We start from the raw sequence: 12,314 nt of genomic DNA on the forward strand, positions 1-12,314 counted from the left end.
GGATGGATATTATCTGGTCCTGCTGCTTTGCTTGCTAATAAATTTTTTGAAGATTTAGGACCTTCACATCTTCCATTTGAATATCCTTGAGGATTTTATTACTCCATGCATCACCCTTACATTGAATATTGTTTTCTCTATTAAAAACCGACGTGAAAAAGTCATTGAAAGCACTACACAAACCTACACTGCTCTCTAACCTCTCCTATCAAGAGGGGGCCAACTGCTCCCTTACATCCATCATTGGTGCATCTAAAACATTATTTTGGGTCAGAGTCAATGTTATCTTCTAACCTAGATTCAAATGTTTTAACAGCTGGCTGATGCAAAGATATATTTAGGAAAAAGAGAAAATTAAACTCTGCCCATGTGTGTGGAATTGAACCTACATCTTTTCACTTTCCGGATGAACGCCCTAAACCACTAGACTACAAAGGCAACGAATATCTCATTCTTTCTTTGGAGCTCGTGTGCACTGAATGGGACTGTACATGGATGGTCTGACCTAACTCACGCCAAGGCTCACAATTGCTGACACTGCCACCAGATGGTGACTTATCTGAGGATGATGTCACTCTTTGCTATCCATGCGAAGGTTCTTAACAGCTGGCTCATGCAAAGATATATTTAAGAATGAGAGAAAATTGGTGAATTTTCCGATATATATCTCCATTCTTCTTTCCTAAATAAATTTTCATTTATGATGTTATAAAAGAAATAGCTGTGCCATACAAAACAATAATACTTCAATTTCCATAAACATGCAGAAATTTTGTGATCTTTTAAAAATCGGAAAAAGGTAATGTTTTGAATTGTTCAAATGCTTAATTATGTAGCAAATATTATAACTGATTAAGAGAAACTTGAGAAATTAATTTTCATGACTGAACTCGTTTGAGTAACTAAAATTTTGTTGCTTCATAAAGGCATTAATAGGGAGACAGGAATCAGTGCGACCATGGCTAACTCTATTTAACGAGTCACTCTGCTTATGAGGTCGTATTTTCGGTCTTCCAAGAGTGACTTATTAACAAACTCTTCTAGCCTATTTAAGTTTATTTAATTATTCATGAATTAAGTAAAAATACTTGATATAATCATACTTTTATTAATTTTAATAAAATTGAATTTAACCCTATGGCATAGCAGAAATCCCCTCCCCCCCCAAAAAAAAAATTCCATATCTTATTTAATAGAGTAGGCTCTCTTCCAATTTTCAGCAGATGTAAAGATATCGGTTTTAGGATAAGTGTTCTTTAGAGAAATCAATTTTACAAAATATTTGGGCTTGTCAATGGTGAAATAAAAAACTTTCAAACAGGAGAGATATCTCATCAATGCTGCTTAAAGGGTTAAATTACAAGAAAAATCAGGAATCAAAGATTAAACACAGATAGTATGTTTTGGACAGTTTAGGATGCATAGGTTTGTACAATATGTTAAAAATGTGTACATACTTTGATTTTCACTATAATTACCTTACCACCTTGATTTGTATTGATAATTCCTTGAGAATTTGTTTTTTTAAAGCTTTAGTCCAATTTTATTCAGTTCACAGTAAATCTTTACTGAAATATAATTAATATACATTTATAAATATTCATACTTCATTTCTTCACTCAATTAATTTGAGTTATTAAGGCAGTATCATGTAACTAACTTTTTAAGAATTAATGGAAAATAAATTGGAGGTTTGAGTTTTGACCACTTAAAGTGGCCGAAACTAATATAAACCAAGCTGGTTTAACCACCCCTGTTTAAAACTGATACAACCCTGCTGCAAACTTTACAAGTGGTGGCCAAAAACATTATATAACACAAATGTCACAACAGACAAACTACCCAACGAGATGGTTGAAGAAACACAAATGCACTGAAAAATTATGGATGTCAAATATATTGAAGACTCAGCAACCCACAATATAAATGCAATTTTCATGAATGTATTAAAAACTGGAAAAAATACAATACATAACACACACACAAGAAATTGTCTTCATCTAAGTATTAAAGCAAGCGTAAAGAAAAAGTAACATTAAGTTAATTATAAAAGTTTCAAAAAAGAGGGCTTTGGTTTTACATATGCATTGTTAAAAGTTAAGATTATACAAAGAGAATATTTGCAATGGGAAAGTTTCAATAAGGGGGGGGGGGTAAACATGAAATTTGTAGAATACTAAGATTACACGTAATAGAAATTCATGTTTAAATGAATATTTGTATTAAAAATTAGTTTGTACTGTTTTTAGTTCTTTCATGAATATTGGACATTTCAAATCATTTGCACAGTGACTCACTTGAGCTCGTTCTCTGTTCTCCTTGTCTCTATATCTGGCAGATCTCTTCATTATTGAAGTTACTGGCAGGGTGTTCATACCTATCGCATTTGTAGCACTTGAAGGGTCTTGACACATAGCTACTTGTGCTTATGTATTTCATACACCACTCTCAGTTATTTCTAAGGCTTGCTTGTTTGCAATGATGGTTTGAATTGAAAATATGCTAGTAGCACTAACTTGCGTCTTTTTTTTTCCGAAGCATCTTTATGGGAGTGCATTATACAGGGTTTAAGGCGATATTAAACAAGTTATAAAAAATTGTCCATGTAAAAAGTGATGTCATTATGTCAATGTAAAAAGTTTTCACTATTTTATTATAGCTGAAATTGTTGATTATTTGTATGATATTTTGTTTGCCAAACCATTGCCTAGTGAGATTTTTCAAATTTATTAATCAAGTTTTTTAATGAAGCATTTTTTTCTTAAGATTCATTCCATTAACATCTTCTCAGTTGCATGGTTAGCCTATATTGACCATTTTTGAATTGATAATTAAAAATTTTTAAATAAAAAGGCTTGTATTGAATGAGTTCCATAGCATGAAACGATTAAAATACCTCTATTTCTCTAACTTTTAGGGCACCTTGATCATGTATTGGCTCCATATGCTCAAACACTAACTTCAACCCCCCCTCCATCTCCCATACACATTGCTGAAGAAGATCAAAGCAGTCTTTTTAGCACCTCACCTCTCAGTGCAGGTAATGTCACATTTGCAATGTGTGAATTATAAATTTTTTTCTTTCAATTAAGATAAATTTTCCTCAAGTGTAACATTCATAATATTGAAGACTATAATTGTACTGAAAAAATTTGTCTAACCCTGATTACATGACTTAGATATGAAGACACTTTTGAAATTAATTTGGTTTGTGTGTGAATTAGAGAAAATTGTGGTAAATACCACACTGAAATTTTGCAGCTTTTTACGACTAAAGGAAGACCCTTGAACAGGGTTGGTAAAAAAAATGTTTTTTTAAAAAGACCAAAAAACCGGGGTTTTTTTGTTTAAACCTGGTTTTTTGGTTTTTATAGCATTTGCATTAGAAACAAATACAACAGCACAACAGGCAAAATGTCCAATGAGGTGGCTGAGAAAAAGATGCCCATAATAAATATGGATGTCTGGATGTCATATATTTCAAAAATACAACAACCCAATTAAAAACGCAATTACAAACAATATGTATACATGAAATATTATACAATGGCTATAAGAATACTTACAGTTGTCTTATTCTAAGTATGGATAGATTCTCGATGCACCCCAACATATTTATCATATTTCTTTTTAAACGTGTCAATTGTGTTACGATTTACTACCTCCAGGGGTAAGCTATTCCATTTATTAACAACCTTATTAGAGAAAAATTCCCTGCGACACCATAACCTCGCATTGTCCCTTACCAATCGATACTGGTGTCCCCCTGTAAAAGCAGTCTATTGATGGTGTACATTCATGGTCCATCCTATCCGTCCCGCTGAAAATTTTAAACACTTCGATCATGTCTGCTTGACACCTGCATTCATCCAATGCAAAAATATTCAAAAAATTAAGTCTCTGTTCATAACTCAAGCTCTGTGTGCCAATAAGGACACACGTAGTTCTTTTCTGCACCCCTTCAACCAAGTCAATGTCGCTCTGTAGGTATGGTCTCCAAAACCTTACAGCATACTCCAGTCCAGGACGAACTAAGCCTTGGTAAAGCGGAAGAATGACTTTGGGAGAACGCGCAGAGACCTTTTTGAAAATGAAACCCAGCATTCTATTAGTTTTTTTAACCACTACTAAACAATGTGACTTGTCAATGCTAAACATCATGCTCCATTCATTTGCTCATGCTGCAATCCTGTTTAAGTTGGTCTGGAGCAACTCCAACTCCCTATCTCTTTGATTCCCTATTACCCCCATTTGCTTCACGTCATCTGCGAATTTGCTAGCAATCCCATCGGTACCCTGATCAAGTTTATTGATAAAAAGTGAAAATATTATGGGGCCGTGGACACTTCCTTGAGGAACTCCACTTGTGACGCTTGTCCAACCAGAGAATTCCCCGTTCACCATAACTTGTTGCAGGGTTGTTTGATTTAAACCACGGTTTTAACCAAGTGGTTTTTTTCAAAAAATCAAATAAAAGTTGCCTAAATATAATTTTTTTCCTTGAAAAATATCATATTGGTTCATTATTAGCCAAAATGTTTCATTTTTACCACATCTTATTACCTTGGGGTCAGGGGCGTAGCCAGAAATTTCGTTCGGGGGGGGGGACCACTTTCATTTCGGGGGGGGGCCAAAGTGACAGAACAATGGATTTGGCCATCTTTTTCCCTTTTTTCGGTCATTTTCTCACATTTCGGGGGGGGGACCAGACCCCCAAGTCCCCCCCCCCCTCCCCCCTGGCTACGCCCTTGCTTGGGGTACATTCTGGTGGTATATCTTTAAATGACATAAGATTTTATAAGTGGTTTTTTTCAAAAAGTCTCATAAAAGTGGCCAGAATATATATATATTTTTCATATGAAGTATCTTAGTTATTTAAAGTTATATATATAAAAGTCAAAATTTCTCATTCTTACAACATTTTCTAACCTTTGGCTACATTCTGATGCTCTATCTTTAGCAAATTCATGAATAAGGATTGCATCACACATCTAAATGTAGTGGTGTATTATCTCACAGTGTTTCTTTTTCCCTTCACAAAGAAGCAGCTACAGTAGTGATACCATCATGCTAGGGCCAGGTGGTTCTATAATCAGGGTTGGTAAAAAAACCGTTTTTTTGAAAAAAACCAAAAAACCGGGTTTTTTTGGTTTAAACCAGGTTTTTTTGGTTTAAATAGTATTAACATTAAAAACAATGAAATTTCTGAAAAATCATTCAAACTTCCAATAATTAACAAAAATAAAATGTTTATTAATGTAATTAACACTATTCCCATGCTAATTAATCAATAAATATTTCTTACATTTTAACAAAAACCAACTTTTGCAATTTAATTATTTTTTGCTCAACTCAATGAATTACTGTGTGTTTGAAAATTCTTTCAATGTTATTATTAATCATATAGTATATAAAGGTTTTTCTCCAGTTACTTTCAGTATGCTTAATTAGGAAGCTATTTTGAAAAAAGTAATAAAAATTAAGTGAATATAATGTATTTAATGAAGCATAAATAATGCAGATTAATTAGCGATGATTTACGATATACAGGATGATTATAACTAAGGTTCTGATTTCAAAACACTGTAAAAAAAGAACGATTGTCAAAATGACTTGAAAATTGACATGAATATTCCTGAAAAAATGCAATTTTATTTGGTAAAGGGGAAAAAATACTTAAAAATGTAAAATTAATGACATCATCCAACATGTGGGAAATTTGCTCGCAGAATGAAAACGATAGCCAGTCATGGCAAAATGATACCTTAATTATAGCATTCCACGATTTCATAATTCATGGAAACATCAGAAAAAATGAAGTAATTGAACAAATAACTACAACTTACTTAAGAAATGTTAAATATCTTGTCCAACCTGAGGTTGAAAGCACAAAAATTGTTGTTCAACAACAGAATCGGAGAATGCCGTGGTCATGATGTGGATGTGCTTGCAATTCAGCTTCATTAAACCAAACACGCCCCCATGTTAATATTCCTGAGGAACTTCTAACATATAGGGGATGTGCTGGAGATTGCAATTCACCAACGTTTGCAATCTGACCACTGTTTATGACATTTTGAGGTACCCCCCCCCCCCCCACAGCCAGAAGTTAAAAGGGTTAAGGTGCATCCTGTCAAAATGGGTTTTCAGCAGCTGCTTTGCTGGTATTGCAATGTGCATCTTGATAGAAGTTCTATCCACACACTGATGCTGTGGAAGTGCCAAAACGATGTGTTTGCACAAAATAGATTATACTGCTGGCCAAGTACAGCATCATCTACCTGCACATTTTGCACTACTTGCATTTATTTTTCCTTTTGCGAACGAAACTTCCATTGCTTCAGGAATATTCATGCAAATTTTCAAGTCATTCTGACCAGTAGTTCTTATTGAATAGTTATGGAATCAAAACTTCAAATTATAATCACCCTGTATATAGCTGATTATTTTTCATAAATCTGTTATTATTATTCAGTAGAACCCTGATTAACTGGGCTTAACAGTGTGAAAGTATAAAAAAAACTACTATTGAATATTAAGACTGGGAGATATACCGTAGGAGATGTGCTACTTCTTATGGGAAAGAAAATGAAAATGTATGTGAGGTAATGTAACTACTAGTACACTGGTCTTTGTCCTTTAAGGACAGTTGGTGTCTTTATTGGATTATAGGACCCCTGCCCCTAGCATGATGGTGTCACTACTGTTGCTGCTTCTTTGTGAAGGGAAAAAGAAACCCTGTGAGATAATACACCACTACATTTAGATGTGTGATGCAATCCTTATTCATGAATTTGCTAAAGATAGAGCATCAGAATGTAGCCAAAGGTTAGAAAATGTTGTAAGAATGAGAAATTTTGACTTTTATATATATAACTTTAAATAACTAAGATACTTCATATGAAAAATATATATATATTCTGGCAACTTTTATGAGACTTTTTGAAAAAAACCGCTTATAAAATCTTATGTCATTTAAAGATATACCATCAGAATGTACCCCAAGGATATAAAATGTGGTAAAAATGAAACATTTTGGCTAATAATGAACCAATATGATATTTTTCAAGGAAAAAAATTATATTTAGGCAACTTTTATTTGATTTTTTGAAAAAAACCACTTGGTTAAAACCAAGGTTTAAACCATGGTTTAAACCAACGTGGTTTAAACCAAACAACCCTGCCTATAATCCAATAAAGACACCAACTGTCCTTAAAGGACAAAGACTGGAAGACTGGTGTACTAGTAGTTACATTACCTCACATACATTCTCATTTTCTTTCCCATAAGAAGTAGCACATCTTCTACTGTATATCTCCCAGTCTTAATATTCAATAGTTGTTTTTTTTTTATACTTTCACACACACACTGTTAAGCCCAGTTAATCAAGGTTTTACTGTATAGTAGTAACAGATTTATGAAAAATAATCAGCTATATACAGGGTGATCATAATTTAAGTTTTGATTCCGAAACTATACAATAAGTACTGATCAGAATGACTTGAAAATTTGCATGGATACTCCTGAAGCAATGGAAGTTTTTTTCGCAAAAAAAAAAAAAGTACAAAATGTGCAAGTAGATTATGCTGTACTTAGCCAGCAGTATAATCTATTTTGTGCAACCACATCATTTCGGCACTTCCACTGGATAGAACTTCTATCAAGATGCACATTGCAATACCAGAAAAGAAGCTGCTGAAGACCCATTTTGCCAGGATGCACCTTAACCGTTTCAACTTTTGGCTTTGGGGGGTACCTCAAAATGTTATAAACAGTGGTCAGATTGCAAACTTTGGAGAATTGCAATCTCTAGCACATTCCCTATATGTTAGAAGTTCCTCAGGAATATTAACGGGAGAAGGGGGGGGCGTTTGGTTTAATAAAGCTGAATTGCAAGCACATCCACATTATGACCATGGGGCATACTCCGATTCTGTTGTTGAACAAGAATTTTTGTGCTTTCAACCTCATAGCCAGAACATGCGGTGGACAACATATTTAACATTTCTTAAGTAAGTTGTAGTTATTTGTTCAATTACTTCGTTTTTTGTGATGTTTCCATGAATTATGAAATCGTGAAATGCTATAATTAAGGTATTCTGCCATGACTGGCTATCGTTTCCATTCTGCGAGCAAATTTCCCACATGTTCGATGATGTCATTAATTTTACATTTTCAAATATTTTTTCCCCTTTATCAAATAAAATTGAATTTTTTCAGGAATATTCATGTCAATTTTCAAGTCATTCTGACAATCGTTCTTTTTTTTACAGTGTTTTGAAATCAGAACCTTAGTTATAATCACCCTGTATATCGTAAATCATTGCTAATTAATCTGCATCATTTATGCTTCATTACATACATTGTATTCACCTAATTTTTATTACTTTTTGCAAAATAGCTTCCTAATTAAGCATACTGAAAGTAACTGGAGAAAAACCTTTATATATTATATGATTAATAATAACATTAAAAGAATTTTCAAACACACAGTAATCCATTGAGTTAAGCAAAAAATAATGAAATTGCAAAAGTTGGTTTTTGTTAAAACGTAATAAATATTTATTGATTAATTAGCATGGGAATAGTGTTAATTACATTAATAAACATTTTATTTTAGTTAATTATTGGAAGTTCGAATGATTTTTCAGAAATTTCATTGTTTTTAATGTTAATACTATTTAAAACAAAAAAATCGGTTTAAACCAAAAAAACCTGGTTTAAACCAAAAAAACCGGTTTTTTTACCAACCCTGACTTGTTGTGACCTATCTGTTAACCTTGATTCTATCCAATTCAGCAAGTTGCCCCCAATCCCAATCTTGTTTAAATGCTTCAAGAGTTTACCATGTTGGACCTGATCCAATTCCTTTTAGAAATCAGGGTAAATAACATCTACATTTTCGCCTTTACCCAAAGCCCTCATCATGTGATCATAAAAACAAAGGAAGTTAGTCACGCATGACTTCCCTTTTCTGAACCCATGCTGATTCTCAACAACACATTATTCTTGTCTATCCACTTTGCCAACTGCGTTTTGATAATTTCAAAAATTTTCAAGAGGGAGCTTGTCAAACTCACTGGACGATAATTGAATGCAGCTTCTCTACTACCGTTCTTAAATATCGGAACAACATTAGCAAGTTTCCAATCCCTTGGGACGATACCCTCAGCAACACTACTCCTGTATATCTGTGTGACTGGCCCCAATAATTCATTAGCACATTCCCTGAGGATCTCCATTAAAAACCGATGTGAAAAAGTCATTGAAAGCATTACACATTCCTACATTGCTCTCTAACCTAGACCTTCCTATCGACAGGGGGCCAACTGTCCCCTTACATCCATTATTGACGTATCTAAAAGTCGTCTTTAGACGTATCTATCTCTTCTTTTATCAGTAAACAATGGTATGTCACTTCGTCCACTTTTATACTCACTGAATGCTCTTTTCAAGATAAAGGTTATGCATGCTATTTGTGAACCATAGAGGGTGAAATGCACAAACACGCTTTTTTAAACAAAGGGTATGACGTCATGCAAAACAGAGAACAGCTTTGTACTAAATTCTTCCCATTGACTTACCACCCCGACTGATTCCAACTGGTATTTGAAAACTTCCACTAACCTTCATCTCAAAACATCAAAGTTAGTTCTCCGAAAACGAGGAACCAGTCTTTTGTTATCAACTTTACCAGAAGAAAAGTTAGTAAAAACTGTCGACACAATAATCACTGTAAGAAAACTCGTCCCGTACCGAAACATGTTCAACAAGATCCTCAGAACTAGTAAGAACAAAATCCAAAATAAAAATACCCCCTAGTGGCTTCTGATAAATGCTGATGCAAAAACTTATTGAGCACCAACTTAAGGAAGTCCCTTTCATATTGATCTCCAACTGAAAGATTCTCCCAATGTATACCCGGGCAATTGAAATCCCCAAGTATTACAACCCTCTTATGCTTACAACATGTAGGAAATTTCATCATGAAGTTTGGCGATGTAGTTTGGATCCCAATTCGGTGGATTATAATAAACCCCAACAATAAGTTTATGATGTCTTTTGTTGTCAAGCTCAACCCATATAGTTTCAATATCACTTCTCTGCATGTTACACTCTCTAGCCTTCAAACTTGATTTCCTATATATCAATACTCCATCCCCTTTCCTCTCGGATCTATTTCTCAAAAAAGTGTTGTATCCTGATATGTGTAAGAAAGATTCATCCCTATCTTTTTCCCAAGATTCTGTAATGGCTATAAGATCCCGGCCCTCCACAACTGTCATAGTTTCTAAAAAATCTTTCTCATTACCCAAGCTCCTGGGATTAATTAGCACACATTTTAATTTTCCTGGTGATTAAAGGCCCGTTTACACTAGGCAAGTGCTTTAGTTGGTAACTTAATTTTTAGTTGCCAAGTACGATACAATGTATGCAGACGATAAGGGCCGTTTACACGGCTGTAGTTGGCAAGTGATTTAGTTGGTAAGTGAAATTAAATACGAATGGTTCTATTTTTTCCGGTTAAGTAGACCTATGCGCATGGGCCAGTGGGCGTGACCTGCCACTCTTGGAGGGGTCTTTTTGCTCTCTCACGGAGGGGTTTATTTTGATCTCAAGCGTGAACCTGTTCATACTCCGTCGTCTCCTGAAGTTTCACTAGAATTCCGTGGAAATATTGGATGGTGAGGTGGCCAGAGGACACAAGCTTCAAGTTTGTTGAAAAATATCTTCGTCATGAATGTTTGTTGAACTAATGAAATGAAAATTACCTTAACAAACAAGCTAAAAATTATTCAATGTTGGAAAAAAGCTATGGAATATTCTGTCACGTGATGTCAGGAGTTGAAAAAATTGAAGATTCAAAAATATATATCAGGTGGGGAGGATTTATATATTAAAAAATGGAGGGGTTGTTTTGAATATTTCTCTTGTCCAGAACAAATTTGCTGCCATCTGTTGTAAAAATACATGATCAAATATTTAACATAAAGATATCATCTCTATAGATTAAATTAAAAAATAATGATTTCGAAAATTTGGAAATAGTTTTTGTTTAATGAACTTTTATTATTTAATTTTTTTAACCCTTAGAATTTCCTACGAATGCCAAGAATCTTCCCCCGTATTTTCGGCTTACATAATTCATAATTTATCTCCTCTTTAACTTCGATTGAAATATCATATAATCGATATTTACAACTTAGAGGAGAAATAGAGAAATCTTATATTTCTTCTCGATGACTTACATAAGTTTATAATATGTTGTGTATTCTTTTTTCCCCTGTGGCGCCATCTCTCGCCCTCTTACGTGCACCTCCTGATGCGTGGGTAGCAGAGGCGAAAAAAGGGGACAAGCGAACTGTTTTCCTTGCCTTCTTGCTCAGTGTGTTGCTCTCGCGCAAGTGAGAAAAAAGTTTCTCCTTTTTTTAGTATGTGGAATTAATATTGTTAACCTATGTAAATAGTTTTTTAAAATTAAATGAACTTAAATATTACCAACCGTTTCTTCAATTGGAGTCAGAATATACATCATCCTCAATGTGTACCACATAACTATACCCCTCTTGGGAAAGTGAAAGTGAATAAATTTATATTCTTTAAAAAAAATATCATATAATGTGGCTCTGATCACAGTATTCGTAAGTTCTACCTGATCATTTTCATCCATTGTTACGAAAGCTATGAGCTTTAAAAAAAGCACCTCTCTGAATGCCAGATAGATAAAAAATTATTACTATTATACTCCCGCACGTTGCGTCTCTCTCTCTCCGTAGATTTGAGTAGACTGAAGCATTCATGCGCTAACTGCGCTCACCTCTGTAAAAATTATCCAATGAGCGTCTACTTACCACTTATCGTGTGGACACTTTCAAGAAGAATCGGTAAGTTAAAATTAAGTTACCAACTGAAGCACTTGCCTCGTGTAAACAGGCCTTTAGTGTCAATCGAAAAGCCATCCAAGTCGGTGGGTAATTCCCTGTCAGTATTGTTGTGATTATCATTAACTAACCCGCATTCCCGACTACGTGGTCTGGGAGTAAAAAAACCTAACCTAAGCCTATCGTAAATCTTCCAGACCCCTTTCCTATTTAAATGGATCCCATCCCAACGAAGCCACCTATCGGAAAATGTGGGAAGCTCCAAGAACGTGACTCCACATCAGGAGCAAATGTCATTCAGGCCTAAATTGAATTTGTGGATCCTACTCCTATATCACTACTACCCCTTGGCAGCACTGGAACTACTGCCAAATCTGAACTCCCCCTCCTTAGCGGATAATAGTAAATCCTGGTACTCTTACTGAGATTCA

At 34.4% G+C, this 12,314-nt stretch overlaps 1 protein-coding gene across 1 annotated transcript in view; it reads left to right on the forward strand.

Annotated features, from left to right (window-relative positions):
• ebo (exportin ellipsoid body open) overlaps positions 1 to 12,314 on the forward strand; it is a 295,439-nt gene that overhangs the window by 85,396 nt on the left and 197,729 nt on the right. Inside the window, exon 6 of the mRNA XM_089252540.1 lies at positions 2,918 to 3,040. Within this exon, the coding sequence (XP_089108666.1) occupies positions 2,918 to 3,040 (123 nt within the window). The remainder of the gene's footprint in view (positions 1 to 2,917; positions 3,041 to 12,314) is intronic.

Source organism: Pholcus phalangioides, unplaced genomic scaffold (genome assembly GCF_987345545.1).
Source record: "Pholcus phalangioides strain wild (caught in Gottingen) unplaced genomic scaffold, Ppha-v1.0 ptg000029l_1, whole genome shotgun sequence".
Lineage (NCBI taxonomy): Eukaryota > Metazoa > Arthropoda > Arachnida > Araneae > Pholcidae > Pholcus > Pholcus phalangioides.